Below are 20,412 nucleotides of genomic sequence, written 5' to 3' on the forward strand. Positions count from 1 at the left end.
AGCCATGGAGCTGCTGCTGGAGACAGATGCCTCCTCTGGAGCCTGCTGAAGCTTTGCAGATAGGCTACGATCTAAGGTGATGCACAGATTAATGGAGCTGGGTTAGTTTAGGATATAAGAGCAAGCTAGAAATACACTTAAGCTATGGGCCAAACAGTACTACAATTAATACAGATTTCTGTGTAATTATTTCAGGAGTCTGAGTGGCTGGGAAACAAATGAGCAGTCTCTGCCAACAAACCTAGAGTCCACAACCCCAGGCAATCTAGACAACAAAGAGGACATACATAGATCTACATAGGAAGGAGAAAAAGACAAGATCTCCTGAGTAAATTGGGAGTGTGGGGGTCATGGGAGAGTACAGAAGGGGAGGCGGAGGAAGGGAGGGGAGAGGAGAAAAATGCATAGCTCAATAAAAATAAGAAAAAGAAAAAAGGGTGGGGCCTTTGGTGGGTGACCGGAATTAAGTGAAATCACCAGGATGTAGGTTCTGCGGTTGAATGCTGGTATCCACACGAGAGGAGAAAGCCTCTAATTCCTGGAAGGGATCTGGGTGCACAGAAATTGGCGGTGTCATCAGAATAGGCTAGATTTTGACTCATGAGTCTGGCTTAGACCCCAGGGTAGGAGTGTAGAATACAGAAGGCCTGAGCCCTTCAGAAGCTGGGGAGATGAGATGAAAGACAGAGGAAAGGAGGAAGCTGGGCGAAAATCAAGCAGGGGGGTAGCAATGGCCACACATGGCTTATAAGTCAGCTACAGGGGAGGCAGGGTCAGGTGGCCTTGTTGTCTGCACAGGAAGTGGAGTTTTGCTCTCATCATGCACACATCTTATCCACTGATCTTTAATCCCTGGGCATCAGCGTTCCTTTGAGAATCTTTACACATACTGAGGCTCTTCTCAGAGAAGTCCATTCACATGCACAGGATTGCAGATAGCCCTTGGGAATTCCCAGAGGTACCGGAAGCCACCCTGGGGATGAATTCACAACCATCCCCTCCAAGGTCTCATGGCATCAACCAAATTGTCTCAACACAGAAATTCAAGTCTTTCTTTGGGTTTCCCCTGGTGTTTCTCCAGAGTGTGAAGTCAGTTAGACTTCCTGAACCTTGTGAGTAGGTGCCAGGGTGTGGAATACAAATTTCTAACAGGCATTCAAAGCTGAAACAAATACAGCATGCAAATGGAGGACTCACCATCATCTCCTGGACCTGAAACATCTCTGCGCCACCCGGAGACAGCCGGCTGGGGAAGGAGATGCTGACAGACGCCCCGGGAAGGGTACTCGGGCCTGTGTTGTAGACCTGTGGGTTAGAGCACACAGCAAGTGTCGGTAAAAGACAAGGGTCCTTCATGTCATGCTATGCACCTTTTGCCCTAAGAGTCTCCGAACCAAACACAGAAGCTTTACAGTGTTGATCTAGGATGTGACTTTACTTCAATTTTTAAGATATGCTTTTAATTGAACTAGAACTATATCATTTGGAATCTGAATTTAATTGAAATGAAGTACTAAATAACAGGGGAGTTCTAACAAAATTGAGCATTTTCTTGTCCTCTTCCTACTAAAAATTATATTTAATTTTACCTACCTAGACATTTATTCACAGATGACAGTTGATGGTAATTCAGATACTAAAAAAAGGTTTAAGGGTTCTCACACTCTAGAATAACATCTGAATGATCTATAGGGCTTGCTCAAACACAGATGGGTGGTGTGGGGAGAGCCACCCCCAGTTTCTGATGCAGTTGGGCTGAGTGGGAGTGGTACCCCTATATTTCCCAGAGATACCACACCCAGGAACAATCTTTGAGGCCCAGTGGCCTGGCCCAAGCTCTTTTTCTTTTCAGTTGGAGATAATGATGATCCTCAGTGACCACGGGGGCTGTCCCTAAATGAAGCGATCTTATTCCTACAAAGGGTCAGTGCGTGTGCTGTCCAGGTCATTCTGCTGGCACAGTTGGATGACACCTGTGCATCCCTTCTTGAGCTCAGTGTCCAATCCTGCCAATTTGACCCCCTTCCCTTCTCAGCCATCTTCTTCTTCATCTCAAAGCCAAGCAAGGGTGCAGGGGAGAAAGAAGCCACAAAAGAGACCAATTAGGGTGAAGTGAGAGAGCAAAGGCTTCAAGCTAAACCCAGGGCGGAAACAGAGCATGAGGAGGTATCTGGAAAATGGGCACATTTATAAGAGCAGAGCATAGACTAATAGTTCCCCAGGTGAGAAAAGACCTTTCATTACTCAGGTGGGTACATTATAACAATCATCGGGCTGGAACCCACATGCTGTAACAGAGTAGCAAAGACTGGACTGCAGACTTTCTTCTAACACATGTTTGTTGAACATTTTAACCCACCGCTGTGATCTATTCCTCGAGAGAAAATTCCTTCCCTAAGATTGTCACAGTAGGCAATGTACCTGGCTACCCAAGAACTTGATGGACAGATTTCTTGCACCATTCAATAAAACTGTGAATGCAGAGGAAATGTTCCCTGGGAAAATCATAAGTGCTATTCCAACGAACTCGTGAATAACTAAGCAAACAGGCTGTGAGAAGAGATGTACTTTGGAGGTGTATCGGGAGACCGATGTGTTCATGCTTGCTGGCGGCACTTGGTCTGCAGCCCACGAATGAAGGACTGACTTTGATGTCCACGTATTACTCCTTCAGAATTATAGTCCATATGGGTATAGCTGCTCTAGACTGATTTCTTTGGCGAGTCTTTGTTTCTGTCCCTGTTGCTGTGATAAATTAGCCTTATAGAGACAAATTAAGGGAGGTGGTATTTATTTGAGTTCATGATTTCAAGTTAAAGCACACCATCTCAGAGAAGGAAAGGAGGCAGGGACCTGGAAGCAGCTAGTCATTACTACATCTGCAGACAAGAACAGAGGGCAGTGGACAAATGAATCTATGCTCAAGCCATCCATGATCCTCTGCCCAGGGAATGGTGCACCCACAGTGGGCAGGCCCTCCCACATCACTTAACAAAATGAAGATAATCTCCCACAGACATGTTCAACCTAATACAGGCAATCACTCACAGAGACTCAATTCCCGGGTTATTCTAATATGTTCACTACTTGAAAATTAAACTAACCACCATAAGTCCAGGGAAAGTACACTAAAAACCAAGACAGGGTTTGCCATTGTGAGCATTCATGATCAGTGGTAGCTAGTCAGGCCTCAGTGCGAGGGGCATTTGGATAGAGTTGATTCCAACTCTGACAGATGACTTTGAGAAGCCCTAGACTTCAGGGAGGCAGTCACTATGATATGAGGGAACTCACAAGACAGTCTGAACATATGAAGATATGAACAAGTTCAGCCATCTTATCACAAAACTTTAATGGGTAGAAAGTTGACTTATGCATTAAAGAGAGTGATTCCTTGAGATGGGATGTACTCCTGGCAAAAATGCCGTGAAGCTGTTGAAATGACCATGGAGGGTTTAGAACTTAAGATCGTAAACTTAGCTGGCAAGGCACTGGCAGGTACCTGAAGATGGGCTCCGACCGTCAAGCCGCATCTTATTCTATCAAGAACTCTTCGGGAGGGCAAGAGTCAGTGGATGCAGCCGATGTCCCTGTTATCTTCATTTCAGAAATGTCAACCAGTGGTCCCCAGTCTTTACAACTAGAAGCCAGGTCAGTCAGCATCCATCCTTACAGGGACAACACCTTCCCCAGCAACAAGAGTAAAACTTGCTAAGATTCAGAGGACCATTGGTGTTTTCACCAATAAAGCATGCATAATTAAGGTGTGTTTGCTGTATTTCTAGACATTCACTGTCCCATGTAAGCACTACAATATATGGTAAACATAGGTATTGTATACATGACTTGTTTGTTGGGCTGTTTGCTTGATGGCAGGGGTCTGGAGCCAACCCTGTATAGCCTATTGTCAAGGCATGTCTGTGTAACCGGTGACTGAGGACTGTGGGCATTTTCTTTTAGCTGATGGCAATGTCTAAATTTAGCTTGCAAGGAAACAAAATTCTACAACACTCTGAAAAGCCATTAACAGCAGACTTTAAATGGACAAAGTTTAAGATATGTGTCATTAAATATTTTTTTAAATAAAAAAGAAGAGTGATATTTATAGATTTGTTTTCTTAAGTTCTGTTTTGAGAAAGGGTCTCTCCCTATGAAAGCTCAGTCTGCCTTGGACTCATTGTTAGGGCCAAGCTGTCCTTGAATTCACGCTCTTTCTGCTTCTGTCTCCCAAAGTCTAGGACTACAGGCATGCACATATCACTAAGCTGCAATTTGTCAAAAAAATTAAAGATGAGCATGAAGTAAGTAGACAGAGACAAAGGAGTGAACCCTGCCTGGCAGCCTGGGCATGAGAAACAGGCTCCAGGTATTCAGCGTATTCTGAAGGTGAGGCTAGAGCGGTAGAACCAATAACAAAGGAAACCACTGTGCATTCATACACGGAAGGAGCGCGCTCTGTCTGTAGCCAGCTTCCCCTAGAAAGCCAGCTCTTTAGTTCTTTTTCCCAGTAGATGGTTCTGCTTCAGGGGACAGATTTTTAAAAATTATAAAACTGGATGAAAGATCGTGGCCAACTTTTGATTCCCAAAGAACAGTTACAACAACAGCCGTCTAACACAGGAACAGGAAAGAGTATACAGCCACAACTGAAACAATTCAATTCAAGAAAACTCAAGAGATGGAAATGCAGAGGGCCCTCCTGCCCTGCCTGGGAATCCCACTGAGAGCATGGATGGGTGAGCACAAGGGAAGAGGTCTCAGCTCACACGGCTTTACTTGACAAAGGCAGCTTGTATTATCACTCTCCTTCAACATTGTCTAACCAGAACTACGAGGCAGAGGCAGGAGAATTACCAGTTCTAGTCTAACTTGGGTCACACAATGAGACCTGCTCTCAAAAAACAACAAAGCAGCCAGGTGTGGTGCATGACTTTAACACTAGCACTCTTGGGCAGGGGCAGGCCGATCTCTGCGAGCTCCAGGCTAACCAGGGCTACATCGCGAGGTTCTGTGCAAAGAGCTGAAGCAACAGCAGCCTGCCATGCCAACATCTTAAACACCGCGTTTGTAGGAAGGCTTGTGCGTGACATCTGCAATATATTTCCTGATAATTCTTCATGTGAGGGAAGCATTTTGACTCCTGATGGTAAAGTCAAACCAAATGAAGTCAAACCAAACCACAAACCAATCACTATTAACAGTTAACGAACTTCCGTGTCTCTGTCGGAAAAACTATGCACAAAGCAGAGAAAGCCGCCCAGACAGAAGTTCTGCTTTCTCCAGCTACATCTGCAGTGGAGCCTTGGAGCCTTCAGCTCCTATGTATCTTGTCGAATGACAGAGACAAGAATAAACAACACAGAAAGACCTCTCCTTGGGGCAGTCTTGTTTCTGCTTTTCAGGAGTGACATTGCTGGAATAAGGAAACACTCCAGGGATTTCTCCACATCCCTTCCTGCTCCCTATACCACCCCAGCTCCTGGTCATTATCACTACTGATCTGAGTGACCCTCCAGCAGACAACTGTGATCACAAGGGTTGCGGCAGAGAGATCAGTTAGGAAACAAGGGTCCAGGAAGGTTTTGTTAATGTGGGAAGGTTCCTTTCCAATCGCTGTTCACTGACCACAGCCCACTGCTTCCTGCTTGAATCGGCAGCTGAAGCTCCCTCAGGCCCCAGCTTACAACCAGTGTTTTATCTAACAACCACGCCAACCACTCATTCCCAGGGCCACAGTCTTCAGCTGGGTTTATTGCTTTAGGTCACATGTGAAATAAGCTAAGTTCCTAGACCCAAACTTTAAGTTCTCTTTCAAAACACCTTCAGAGAACCAACTGGAAGAATGAACTGCATGCCCTCAGAATTCATCCATCTATCCTCCCATCTACCCACCCATCCATCCACCCAACTGTCAATTCTTCCATCCATCTGTCTGTCTGTCTGCCCATCAGTCTATCCATCCATCCACCCATCCACCCATCCCTGTCTGTCCATCCACCCATCCATCCACTCACATATCTATCCATCCATTCATCCTTTCATCCATCCATCCACCCATCCCTGTCTGTCCATCCATCCATCCATCCACCCATCCATCAATCCTTTTCTTCTATCCTCTAAACAGACACTAATAGTCAGTATCTGCTATAAATCTGGTATTTTATGTAGCTAGCATTCCTCTTGCCTTTTTCAGTCCTCAGGATTTTTTTAATGACACTGTCTGGGTCATTTGAAACTTTCTAAATAATTCTCTTGTCTGCATCCTGTATTTCAAAAGAATAAAGGTTGTAAATCACAAAAATAAAATAAATCTACCTGGTGTTTGTTTCCTATCCAGCTGAGGGATGCAAGGGGAAACAGTATATGGGCTCCAAGAGGGGCCTTGGAAACCCGGAGGAATGGCCACAGCTGTCACCCTAGAGTCTCCGCAGTGAACCCTGAACTCTCTTTCCCATCTCCTCTGTAAATCAAGGGCAGGATATGACAGCCAGGCTTAGCGAGTCAAGGAAGCATCCTCTCTATGCTGGAGACATGTGTTATCCATCCTGGTTTCCGGGTTCTCCTGGCCCAGAGGACACTCTGGGTGAAGGAAAATTGTCTGTGAGCCCCCAGATGCTTTGGTTTCATCCTTACAGCTCTCACCACATCGTTATTTGTGATCCCTTATGTCCACTTAGGGAGAACCACAGACAAGGAAAATGGCTGTTATTTGGCCCCGATAGTGAATATCGCATGCAGGAGGATGGGCAGGCAGAGGAATGCACCAGACGGCATTGTGAGATGTGGTCTTCACCGAATAAGCTGGGTCACTTCTTGTATTTTTCAGTTAATGCTTGACCAGTCCTTGCCCAGGCTTGTGTCACCTAGTGCTGGGGCCACACTGCACACCGTTTCTCACAGGGGCCAAATTTCCCCCTTAAAGGACACAGACTAGCCAATGTGGAGGTCCCTCTGGCGTCACACCCAAACACTCTCATATTGAAAAGATACCCTCAGAATCCATATTTCAAAGCAAAGACCAACAAACTAGGCCTCACAGACCAAAGCTGGCACAGTGCTTGCTCTTGTACAGCATGCAAACACAGGAGAAGACTTCTACGGGGTCACCATGGAAACCCTGGAGGAAAGGGATGAACCGAGTCCCTGGAGACTCCCCTAAATCCCTTAAGATGGGGGGTGGTGGCAAATACAAGCCTTCTTGACAAAACTACTCTCTGGCAGTGCTTCTCAACCTGTGGGTCACATATCAGAGATCCTGCATATCAGATATTTATATTATGATTCATAACAGCAGCAAAACATAACATTACAGTTATGAAGTAGCAACAAGATAATTTTATAGTTGGAAGTCAGCACAACATAAAGAATTGTAAAGGGCCACAGCAGTAGGAAGGTTGAGAACCACTGTTCTTTGGTGTAACTGCTCTAAATGCAGAAAAGCAAGGAGATCTGCAGATCTGTAGCGCTCTCTCTCTCTCTCTCTCTCTCTCTCTCTCTCTCTCTCTCTCTCTCAATATCTCTGCCCCCCGAAAACACCCCATACCAGAAAAAGACTGGAATAGTTCCCTCTGGAAATAAAATAAGATAAAAGGTTGGCTCTTCCATCATTTACCTGAAGAGTGATGTTGAGCGGTTGGAAATGACACTCCTGGTCATCCAGTTGAACGAAGGTGGAAGCGTCCACAGACTCGCCATACACAAAGGAGGTTGGGGACACAACTCTGAAAGAGGAAAGCATGAACTCTTTCATTCTTCCTGAGGTCAGGCCCCTAGGTCACCGCTGGGCTGAGAACTCAAACATCACCTTTCTTTCCCTCATGTCTCCCCCCGATTTTTCTCCCTGGTGGGTGCTTATTTCTCTCTCCCATCAGTTGACACAGCTGGCCCCTGGCTTCCTCATGGACATTTCTGCCATGTCTTCTAGCCTTAGGCCATACTAATAGCTACAGAACCATTATACACTGAGATTATATTTCTTTGTATATATGTATCTGTTTGTTTTTGTGTGTGAACATATGTAGGTATAGAGGTCAGAGGTCAACATCAGGTGTCTTCCTTCTCTCTCCATCTTGTTTTCTGAGATAGAGACTCGCACTGAACAAGAGCCTCAGGGATCTGCCTGTTCTGGGGTTACAGATGCTCATGGCTACCCCTGGCTTCTTACATGGGTTCTGAGGATCTGAACTCGGAATCTCATGCTTTTTTTTTTATACAAGCACTTCACTGACTGAGCCATTTCCCTAGGCATCCTCCTAATTATATTTCTAAAACAGGGTTTTAAAAATCAAGTTACAGAAACAAAACAAGAAAACCACAAAAACTTTGATTATAAACTCACACATTTTGTTTGTCATTTGGAAGGAATTTCTGTGAAATATACTGACAACAAGCTTTTAAGAAATAAATGTAAGTAAATTATGTATTTGGCAACCAAAACTGTAACAAATTCATTTTTTAAACAAATTCATTTTTAAGCACCATTTATATCTGTCAGACTTCCATGCTATTAGGAGTTGTGTATCTTAGGGGCTTGCAAGATGGCTGAGAGAGTAAAGGTGCAGCCACAAAGCTCGATGACCTGAGTTCAGACCCTAGAACCCACGTTGTAGAAGGAGAGACCTAGAGCTCCCCAAGTTGTCCTCCGACTTCCACAAGTACCATGGATCCTGTGTGTGCTCACACGTGCCTGCACACACACACACACACACACAATAAATGGACTAAAACATTAAAATGGAATAGGTATCTCCATTCACCGGTGGCATGATCTCATACAGTTTTAGATCATGGTCCTCTAAGAGATGACTTCACTTGGTGACATTAGTTTTCACACTGCCCAGGTGAATAAACCTGGCAGTCACACTCAACAGAGCTCAGACAGACGCCCCTGATGGTGGATTCCAGGTGTTCACAGGCTCTCAATACAACAGTGTGAGACCTTGCCGGACAGAATCCAAGAGGATAGCCACCGTCTCTTCTCATCGTAAATGCTTTATGTTGATGACGCTGTAAGTTCCAACCCCTGCCAAACGGCAAGAGCTGCTTCATTTAAACTCACTCCACTTCCCATCCCTGGAGAGACCAGAGTTGACTCCTCTGTTTAACTGATGGTTTCATGAGGGGACTGTTAATACCTCGCAGCCAGGTCTCCTAAGGCCTTGATGGCATGATGGAGTGTGTGGGGGAGGTATTTTTACTTCATCCCCAAGGACAAGGCCTGGTTCTGGGCATTTTGTACTATCTTTTAGACAGGCTAGATAAATAAACCACATGGTTAAAAACAAAGCAGTGAACACAGGCAGCATACGCCGTTTTGCAAATACACTTCACTAGAGCTTTATGTCTAAGAACCATGCCAAGAACTGTGGGACTCCTCACTCTGCTGGCTCCCGGGACGGTCCCGCCCACTGCAAAGACGGCTCCTCCCACTGCAGGGGTGGCCCAGCCCACTGCAGGCACGGTCCCGCCCACTGCAGGGGCGGCCCCGCCCTCTAGGGAGCAGCATCTCCCTTCTGGGACAAGGCTTAGAGCCAGGAGCACTGAAAACAGAAACATAGGATCCTGAACTTTGAGAAAGTTGAGCCTGCATTTGGGTTAAGAATTCCTTGAGTTCCCCTTTGATCTAAACTGATTGTGTGGCCCTCCCCATCCCTGCCCTCTGCTATCAGAGAAGTATGTAATCTGTTTGCCCGAGACAGGAACCGAATTCTCATTTTTCTAAGCTTGAGCTCTGGCTGAAAGCTGACCCAGGTCACTTCGTGTCCCCGCAGACCACAGCCAACAGCCTTGCTTTCCAACAAAACCACGGCCCTGCCTGGCTGCGGACTTCACCTGGACGGGTTGGTATTGCTGTTGTGATTGCTCCCTGTCCATTCCCAACCATCACAGATGTGAGGCAGAGCTATTTCCCACTGTGGTCAAGGCGGTAACAGAAATACGAGAAGTCGGAACTGACTACGGAGCTGATCAGAAGGGCTGTGACTAGGGTTTGAGGAAGACCTGGCTGCAGCCTCTGGCCTTGCAGCTTTAGGCCGACACTTTAATCCCATAACCACAGTGCCTGCCACTATATAGCATTCTGGAGCGACTGTGTGTGGCAGGAATGGGTGCTAGGAATGGGCGTATATAATAACACAGAATGTTTAGAGAAATCGTGGGGTCTAAACTCCTCATCTTGCTTCCTGTGTTATCAGCTATGTGTCTGGGTAGCTGGGACTGACCAAATAAAACGCATATGGGCAGGTAAATTTTCTTCCTGCTTTTCAAGGCTGGCAGGCAGGGAGGTGACAGGGCCCCTTGCTCTTGGCTACGACACATGCATACTGGGAGCAGCATCGCCTTCTGTTGCAGGGCACCCCGTGCTCTGATACTTACCCAGTGATGGACGTGTCCACTTCATGCACCAGAGGAACTGCCATTGTGAGCGTGTTGTCATGCAGGGCTTCGGAGCGCTCCATGTTCCCACTGTGGGAAGAGAAGGACGAAGGGACAGCGGTCAGTGCACTTGGCTTGCCTGCCCCCGCTGCACATCAATCCTTACATTCTTTAGATTCACCGTATCCGTCCCATTCTGTTTGCGGTAGAGAACCCCTGTACAGAGACGCATACAAAGGTGTGAGGCAAGGAGTAGATATGGGAGGTGACCCCCAGGAAGCACCCATAGGTAACAGAGAAAGAGACCAGGAAAGAGAAGAAGCCACTGGAGGCTTGCTACCTAGGAACTGTATGCTGGAGGCAGATGGGACTCAGGGTAGCTGGGGAGACTCTGGGAAGCAGGACAGAACATGTATCTTGGATGCCCCAGCGGAGGGCACAGAGACCCCTAGGATGACTATGGTGGAACAGAGAAAGGACACAAATTCTCTGTCACACAGGTGAGCAGGCTCCCACAGAAGAAATCCCCAGCAGGGCGGCAGAAGCCAAGGTTTAACTCGTCCTCATGAGTGCGCTGTAAGGATCTACGGTGGAGCCTCTGTCATGTGGGACCTCCTAAAATGTTTGCTTCATAAACAGTGCTCTAGTTACATTCCTGCTGCTGGGATAAAACACCCCAAATAAAAGCAGCTTGGATAGCAGAGGAAAGAATTTTTCTGGGGCACACTTTCGGGAGAGGAAAATCAAGGTAGGGACTTAAAAACGTAGCAGAGAGACGAACGCACTCATATTATCCGCGTGTTATCACATAGTTTTTGCCCATCCATCACAGTTCAGGATGCTGTCCCAGGGAATGGTGTGCTCACAATGGCCTAGATCTTCCCACATCAATCAAAAATCAGAGACATGTCCGTAGGCTTATCCAGCCAAGAAAATCCTCAGCTGAGACTTCTTCCCTAGTGACGGTGGCAAGTTGGCTGCACTGTAACCAGCATAAACTGTGGCTATCAAAGTTAGGACATGGTTGACAGGAAGGAGGTTTGTGAACATCTCAACCATGAACCCAGGGGCAGAGGGATCACCACTCTGGATCGACAGGAGAAGCTCAGATATCTTACAGCCCTGCCGCAAGTGCCAGAGGGCACTGAGCTTCTAGCCAGCTCAATGGAACGCCAAGCCAGGGCTCCAATCACTTCGATTCGCTATCTCAGTCAGGATTGGGACGTGAATGCCATGGCGAGCGGCTGCCTGGGAAGACACATGCTCTTGGGTATAATCACCGAACCAAGGGGCACTTAGGTTGGTTCTGTCACATGGAAGGGACAAAGGTTCCCAAGTGAAAGTGAAGCTTGCCCCTAGGGATGGAACCTGGGAGCCCCAGACCCTGTAAGGTTTGGGGCAGGGTTTATCTCACCCACTTCCTAGACCTACTTCCCAAACACCTGCTCACCTCACCTGCTCCGCTGCCCTTCCCATCGGCCCCCACCCTACCTTCCTCTTCCAACCAGCAGGTGTTGAATGGCAACAGCACTAAAACTGCTCTCCAACCCCTTCTCTTCTCTCCCATTGTTCTCAGACAATGGTGCTCCATGACTCTGACCACGCAGGGCCACTGCCCCAGGATCCACCTGCCTTCCGGACATGGGATGACCTCAGTCCCTCACAGGGTGTCCACAGCACTCGACAGCAGGAACAGGTGCCCTAGATTCCTTGCCTTGCCTTTTCCAGGGAGTAATCTAAGCATTGGAATCACTGCCGGGGCCAGTCCAGAGGTGACGTCCTTGTCAATGCGGTTGGTACACTGCTAAGCCCAAACCCTCCCTACTCCCAGTGTCCTTCCAGGCCTGAGGAATTGGCTCCTGATGGAAGAGTCATCCCTTCCCCTGTCATCTGCCCAGCCACCTGGGGCTGCTGGCAGCTCGCACCCAAAAATGGTTTGATCTGTCATCAAGTAACGGCTCCAGAATGAGCCAAGTTGAAAAGCTGAGATAAAGGGGCCAAACATCAAACAACTTTTGCCATTCCTCCATCTCCATGTGCTGGGATTTTTCCAAGTGGGCTGCCAGGCCAGGCTGCTGATGGGGGAGATGCGGGGTCACAAGATGCTGTTTAGTCTCGGTTTGATGCCCTCTGAAAGCTTTAAGTAGGCAAGAGACCTTCAAAGGGTGGTGACAGATGAGAGAAATGACAGATATTTTAACTGTCTCATCTGAGATAAGGGGCTTTAGGGATCTGTCTGTTGTAGCAGGGAGCCAAGTATTTGTTAGGAGAACTCTTTGGGGTGGGTAGACTAGATTTCTACAAAATCTCCAAGAGAAACAATATGTGGACCAGTCCAGTATGTTTAAATGGCTTTGTGATCTTTTTAACATTTATGACCCAAGGAACACTAATGTATATGAGGTTTTTTTTTTAACTTTAGTAGGTAGCGGGCATTTAAACATGTCACTTACATTTATCCCTGTAACTGGTAAGTAGCAGGCACCTAACAGGTGTCTACGGAGCAGAGACGTGCTCAGCAGGGTTCAGGACTATACAAGTAAGTGGCTCTGGACCTTTAACATTAATTAGAATCAAGTTTTTCTCCAAACTCTGATGCCCAGTTTCTACCCCAGACTAATTAGATCCGAATCCCAGGCGTGGGTGGGGTTGCATCAGGCATCAGCAGATTTGAGAGCTCCCCAGGTGTTTCCACTGTGCCTCCAGCCACACCACTCGCTAATGGACATGTCATTCTAAGAGAGGAAGGGAAGCGTTCCCCATTGTGCTTCTGACCCCTGCCCTCCCAGGCCTCCCTCCCAGAGGGGAGTGAGGCTAGAGGCAGGTTGAATCGTTTTCTTTTTGACAAGGAAATCCTTTCTGTGTCCTGTTCCTTTTCATGACCACTGGCTGTGCTAGGTGTTGAAGGACTGACAGAGCACTGCCCAACAGTGCATTTTCTGTGGATCTAAGAAATAGCTTTCAGGTTTCAGTGGGCGTCTGCCTCCTTGTATTCAGGGCAGTAATTCCATGGGATGTGTGGAGCTGTTACATTGTGTCAGCATGATTGTTAGCTTTAATTTTAGACATGAGGCAACTTAGAAAGAGTCTCAGTAAGGGATTGATGTGGGAGTCCCTTCTGTGTGCTGTGATTACCACTAATGAACAAAGAAACAGCTTTGAACCTATAGCAAGGCAGAACTTAGGTAGGCAGGGAAAGCTAGGCTGACGGCTGGGAGGAAGGGCGGAGTCAGAGGGATGCAATGGAGCCACTTCCTGAGATAAACGTGCTGAAACTTTGCTGGTAGGCAACGGCCTCAGATTAATAGAAATGGGTTAAATTAAGATGTAAGAGTTAGGCAATAAGAAGCTAGAGCTAATGGGCCAAGCAGTGATTTAAATAATATGGTTTCTGTGTGATTATTTTGTGGCTGGGTGGCCAGGATGAAGAAGCGATACTTCCTCCCTCCAACAAGGGATCATCTATGTTGTGTTGGCTTGTGGATGTGTCTATGAAGAGTTGCCTTAAATTAGTGTGTAAAACTCAGTCTACTGTGGGCGTCAACATTCCTTAGGCAGGAGGTTTTGAACTGCATAGAGTGGAGAAATCCCACTGAGGACAAGCCAGCGAGTGAACGTGTCTGCATTCAGTTCCTCTCTGTTGCTGACTACGGATGGGTGCGACACACTGCTGACAGCTCCTAAGTGACGTCCCTGCTGCAATGAACTGTAGCCTGGAATTGTCAAGCAAATATGTTCTTTTCTCTCATAAGTTGCTTTCTGTTTGGGTACTTTATCACGGCAACAGAAATCAAACTAGAGACTACTAAGCTCTCCAAAAGCTTGAGGTGATCCCTCACTGTTGTCAGAATGTAGTTCAGATTTTCTGAGCCTGCTCCTGCCCTCAGTCACTCAAACCCTCTCTCTTTCAGCTCCATCTCTCATTGCCATGAGTGTTCCCCACCCCCTTTCAGGGATACCCATGAATACCATTCACTCCCATGTCTGTGGTTCACATGCGCACAGGACAGCATGGTGCACTGTGGACTTTCACTGATATACTTTGTGTTTCAGGAAGGAAGTGCCCCCGCTACCATCACCTTAGGATCTCCCTTGAGTTCTAGCTGCAGAAATGCGATCTGCCCTGTCTGCATGTATTCTTACTAGATCACAATGATGTTTCATGTGAATTTGAAAATAAAACAAACAGAAAATAACAAAGTCTTGCGAATCAGTGGGAAACAGCTGGAAAGACAGCTCTGAGACAATTGGTATAACTGGACCATGGGCTGTGGGTTAGATGTACCAATGTTGAAGCTCCTGAGTTTGTTCTTGGGGAATTATGGGTTAAGCGGCATGGTTTCTATAACTGGTTTTCAGATGGTTAAGAAAAACAATCTACATGGAAAGAAAGGCTAAATCCATGAATCAGAATGTCAACATTTGGTGAATCTGGGTAAAAGGTACACTGAGGTTCTTGTGACATATTCTCAACTAGAAACTTAGAGTTTTAAAATTATTTTAAAGTGTGTGTGTGTGCGCGTGTGCATGCGCGTGTGCACACACATGCATGCATGCAGCAATATGAATATAAGGGCAATGTCTGGGGAAGCCAGAAGAGGATGTCAGGTCCACTGGAGCCTGAGCTACAGACAGCTGTAAGCTGACTAGGTTGGGTGCTGGGAACTGAACTCAAGTCCTCAGCAAGAGTAGCATACCCTCTTTACTTCTGAGCCATTTCTCTAGCCAAATAACTAGAACTGTAAATGAACACACTGTTTTGGGTGTGCAGCCACACCTGCCTGCACCTCATCAGAGTTGGTCTGTCCCTGCTTACTGACCCAATGGTGTTTCCTTCTTTGAACCTGCTAGCCATTTGATACCAAAATGTTGCTTCAAGGCATGCATAGGCTGTGGCTCAAAGAGGCAGCTCATAAACCCAGAATGCTCACTCAAGCACTCACAGATATACACATTCCTAGGGGGAGATGTCACCATTCCCTACAGGCCTCTCTGCCTGTCTGCCTGGTTTCTGAAGACAGTCTTGTTCTCTAGGTACACTACTTGGGGGCCTCTGCCAGCTGGCTCCACCAGGCTCTCAAGCTGCAGGTGGCTTTCCCCACTTTGTCAAACGATTCAGTGTGTATCCCTGAGACACAGAGGTTCTGACCTGACAATCCACAGAGAACATCTGTCCGATATGGAAAACATGGCCAAGCAGGAACTAGCCACATTAGTTATACGACCTTGAACTATCTTGAACTGTCTCTCCTCAGTTGCAGACTTCCCCATGACTAGCCGATCCTCAGGCCTCCCAGGCTCTGTCAGACGTGGTGAGTAGGAGTGACGTTAGTCCTAACTGGATTTGGCCTAAGCTTGAGTAGATTGGCAAGCACCCAGCAGAAACAGCTCTGGGCAAGTCTGTGAGAGCACTCTCAGGGAAGACTAACAGAGGGAGGATTAACCTCCACTCAGTGGAAGTTAGGTCTTGCCCCAGAAGCTCAGATACAAGAAGTTGCAAGGAAAAAGTAGCATGCAGACACCTGCCTTCCATCCCAGCTCTTTCATCACTGGGTCACTGGAAGGTGAGCAAACCGTCTCCCAGGGCAACCCCTTCCATGAGTTCCCAGCCTGATGAACTGTATCCCTTTATTCGTGGGCCACCACAAGCCTCGCCTCCCTTGAGCTTCCTCTCCTTGGGCATTTGGTCACAGCCGTGAGAGAAGAGACAAATTCACTCAGCAAGCAGAACCTGATGACAGCCTTGCAGATGTCAGATCCCACCCAGGGCTAAGGGGGATTAATCACCGAGTAACTATTTTCACATCCTCTGCATCCTAGGGATGCCCAAGGCATGTCCCTTCCCAATCTCATGATGTTTTTAATCTCTGAAAATAGTCTGTTTAAGTCCTTTTTACCTCTGAGCAGTCACGATGAAGCTGAGAAAGGCCTCTTCCCCAGACAGGTGGCTTGTATCAAAGATGACGCTGAACTCATACTAGGAGAAAAGAAAAAAATCACTTTTGGCGACCACAAGCCATCCACATTTTGAACTATGTTTTCTAGAACAGTCTGCAGTTTATGTCCTCTGGAAGCTCGTCTGCATAGCAAATGTTATTTTTAATGTGTATCTGAGTTTTCAGGCCCAAGGAGGCTCCCACAGCAGAACCATACCCTTTCCCCCACTCTATTGAGAGGCATGCCACCCCTTTCAGACAGGAAGTCCTAGAGGAAGTGGCACCCTGGAACTGCAAGACCAGGAGTTTCTGATTTTACTTCTATCGCCTTCCCAGGCTTTGCCAAGTTTGCATATCTCGTCAGCTGTGACGTTTCTAAGATAGTCTTTAATTCCAGCCAAGGCTGACAGATTGTGAATTGTTTAACATATCTCAATTGTTTGGTTTCCATTAAAGTAAGTTCTAGGCAATTGCATGCTTTTTGAGATATTAAATTCTGTTCAACTGAATGCTACTTGAGAGCCATGGGAATGAACCATTAAATTGGACTGTTATCTACGGTGGACACAAATATCTCCTTTCTAGGCAGAAATCTCTGTGGCAGTGGGACTCCATTTCTGAGGAGAATGAGGTATGAAGACTGGAGAGGTGGAGACAAAAGAGGGGGCAGTTAAGGGCCTTGTCCCCGTAGAGTTAGAACTGGCAGCACATCTGAGTTAAGTCAACCATACTAAATACTGAAATGAGGGAAGGACACACGGTCAGAGATGAAGGCATGAAACTGGTCAGGCTAGAAGCGAGTGATCCAGACACACGGCCAATCACAGTGAGCCCGAAGAGTAGTCATGAGACTTGAGCAGGTGTCCTGGCCCCTGATGACCCCAGGATTTGAGAACAGGTGAGTGTGAGGGGGCCACAGGCAGGGGAGGCTCAGTCCTTGTGTAACTGCTGGGTTTCTAACCCCCCTCTCCACCATCACCCTTGGGTTTAGTCTTGCTAAGGGTCTTAACATCTGTATGTGAGATTTTCAAAAAAAATGAAGCAGAATATGGTTATTAGTTTATATGACCTCTGCAGCAGAAATAGGAGATCACTGTTCTGTTAGTCTTTATCTCTATTGACTTTATGACATTTCCAGAGTTAATACATGTTGATGAAATTCAATTCCACTAGGAGAGATAACCAGATAATTACAAGTTTGATTTTGTGATATGAGTTGGATTTTTTAGCAGAGTAGCATGTTTAAGAAAAAGTGTGCTTTTTTTTAATGAAGTCTATTTTCTGTTACTCAAAAAAATTAAATGAAGTGATGTGATGTGTGTGTGTGCACGCGTGCTTGCATGCGTGCGTGCACATGTATGCATTCAAACTACATCCTTTACCATGGACATAGCTACCTACCATGCCTGGTCTTCCTCTGTATGCCCCATCTGGGCTCATAGACTATGGGACATGGTACATCAAATGCAGTTGATGTGTCTGGGCAGTTTGCCAAGTCATGAGTCAACCTTATTTCATTCTAAAACAATGACCAGGTGCCCAGGAGACAACGGTCTGGTTCTATGACTAGGTGGGGGAGGGAATGGAGCTTCTACTTCTTCATGGGAGAAAAGTTAAACCGGAGAGTTTTCTTTAAGATCCTAACAGAGGAAACATTTCTGATCTGGCCTCTTTAGATTCTAGTTTTGTTTCCATAAACCAGTCCGGTCATTTTTCCTAACGATGGCACACACTAGAATGTTCCATAAATATCTACTATGCTATGTAGTAGCATAGTATGCTATGAGCTTAAGAAACCCGTCTCCTTCTAAATACCAACTTGGCCGCAATGCCTATAACTTTTCAAAATAAGAACCAGAATACAGGTTTTTCTGTTGGGAAAATTTGGGGGATCTCCAGAAAATCTTGAGGACCCAAGGGAATGACAGAGTCAGGGCTGTGGGTCACTACTTCATGCCACATATTCTCCCGTGTCCTGTTACAGACTCAGAATAGTACAGAATGTCCCAGAAAAGAAAAAAAAATTTAGAAAGGAATATTAACCATTAACAAAGCACAAAGGAGTCTGTGGTGTCATCCCTGATTGGAGATGATGAGGCTCAAAGGGACAGGAGATGTAACCACAGATCCCTTGGAACAGAGCACCAGTGACAGACACATACCAGGGCTCTCGTAGTCACCCAGCCACCACAGGAGGCAGGGTGTGCGTGCATGCATAGCAACAAGTGACTGATGGGAAGAGCTGGGGGACAGTGGTCTAGGAAGCACCCATGTCTGCCAGGGCCTCACCTTCGACTTTGACCTCATGAAAGGAAATCCCACACTGCACTTGAGGAAGTCCGATTCCAGCAGCTCACAGGAAATGCCCATCTCCTCCTAAAACAGAAAAATGGCAGCAGATGACAAGACAACATGGAAGACAGAGGCACAGGAGGGCCCCAGTGATGCCATCAGGTCCTTGAGACATTTTGCTGTCCCCGGTTGTGGTGCACTCGGGAGCTCTGAGCCCAGACCAAGCCTCCCATTCATCTCTGGATGTCTGCCCACTTCCCTAGCATCCCCTGAGAGGGCAGAACTACAGAGAAATTTAGGCCAATGTCCACCAGATTTGGAATCACACAGGAGACCCCTCTCAGCACGACTGTGAGGATGTTTCTAGAAAGATTTAACTAAGAAGGGAAGATGCACCATGACTATGGCCAGTACCATCCCATGGGTTGGGGTACAGACTGAATGAAGAAGGGCCAGTAAGATTCCTCAGTGGGTAAAGGTGTTTGCTGCTAAGCCGGATGACCTGAGTTTAATCCCTGGGGCCCACATAGTAGAAGGAAAGAACCAATTCTTCCACACTGTGCTCTGCTCTCCCCAGATATATCTGTTGTTTGTATATATTCACACACATACACATATACACACAATAAATAAATAACTACAGTAAGATTCCTTTTTAAAGAAAAAAGTGAGTTGAGCACCAGCATCTACCTCTCTCTGCTTCCTGACTGCAGATGCAGCGTGACCAGACGTCTTATGCTCCTGCTGCCATGATGGACTGTGTACGCTCAAACTGTGAGCCAGAATAAATCCCCCTTTCTTAAGCTGCTTTTGTCAGGTGTTTTGTTATCAATGGGAGAAAAAAGAGTCTAAACTGAGGTTTCCTCGGTAAGCTGGACTGGACCACAGGTGGGCTGAAAGCTTCCTAAGGTTTGTACCAAAAAACAACAACACCATCTTTTTATTGGCACTTCCTAGGCCATCATCTGTGTCAAGATGGAGCTGGCTACCTCCTTCCCTGCCACTGGCTGTCAGAATCTCATTGAAGTGGATGCCAAATGAAAGCTTTGGATGTTGTGTGAGAAACAGCATGGCTGATGCTCTCAGTGAAGAGCAGAAGGGTCATGTGGTCCAAATCAGTGGTGGGAATGACAGATAAGGTTCTCCCAGGAAGCAAGGCGTTTTGACCCACGGCAGAGTGTGCCTGCTGTTGAGTACGAGGCATTCTTGTTATAGAGCAAGGAAAACTGGAGAGAGGAAGTGCAGGTCTGTTCATGGACAGATTGTGGATGCCAGTCTGAGTGCTCTCAACTTGGCTATTGTACAGGGAGAGAAGGATATCCCTGGACTGACAGATACTCCTGTGCCGCATCCGTTAGGACCTAAAAGAGCTATCAGAAAGCTTTTTAATCTCTCTAAAGATGATGTCAGTCAAAATGTTATTAAAGAACCCCTAAACAAAGAAGGAAAGGAGCCCAGGACGAAAGCGCCCAAGATTCAGTGTCTTGTTACTTCCTATGTCCTGCGACACAAATGCAGATGTATCGCTCTGAAGAAACAACAGACTAAGAAAAACAAGGAGGAGGATGCAGAATACACTAAACCATTGTCCAAGACAATGCAGGAAGCCAAAGAAAAGTGCCAAGAATGGAATGCCAAGAGATGTAGGTTGTCCTTGCTCAGGGCTTCTGCTTCCAAGTCTTAGTCCAGTCAAAAAGAAGTATTTAAGGATAACAAATAACCATACCTTGGAAAGACAGCAGCAAAACAAACAAAACACACCAAGGAAACTACGATTTCTTTCCATAGCTGAAGGCACCAGCTTTCCCAG

General features: G+C 46.6%; 1 protein-coding gene and 1 pseudogene across 1 annotated transcript in view; one reads left to right on the top strand and one right to left on the bottom strand.

Moving 5' to 3' along the window:
• Itga9 (integrin subunit alpha 9) overlaps positions 1–20,412 on the bottom strand; it is a 307,991-nt gene that overhangs the window by 54,938 nt on the left and 232,641 nt on the right. Inside the window, exons 19-23 of the mRNA XM_075964201.1 lie at positions 18,600–18,686; positions 16,272–16,351; positions 10,375–10,464; positions 7,613–7,721; positions 1,198–1,305 (exon numbers count right to left, since the gene is read on the bottom strand). Of these exons, the coding sequence (XP_075820316.1) occupies positions 1,198–1,305; positions 7,613–7,721; positions 10,375–10,464; positions 16,272–16,351; positions 18,600–18,686 (474 nt within the window). The remainder of the gene's footprint in view (positions 1–1,197; positions 1,306–7,612; positions 7,722–10,374; positions 10,465–16,271; positions 16,352–18,599; positions 18,687–20,412) is intronic.
• On the top strand, positions 19,578–20,322 carry LOC142846661 (small ribosomal subunit protein eS6-like; annotated as a pseudogene).

This window comes from Microtus pennsylvanicus, chromosome 3, assembly GCF_037038515.1.
Source record: "Microtus pennsylvanicus isolate mMicPen1 chromosome 3, mMicPen1.hap1, whole genome shotgun sequence".
In the NCBI taxonomy this organism is placed as follows: Eukaryota; Metazoa; Chordata; class Mammalia; order Rodentia; family Cricetidae; genus Microtus; species Microtus pennsylvanicus.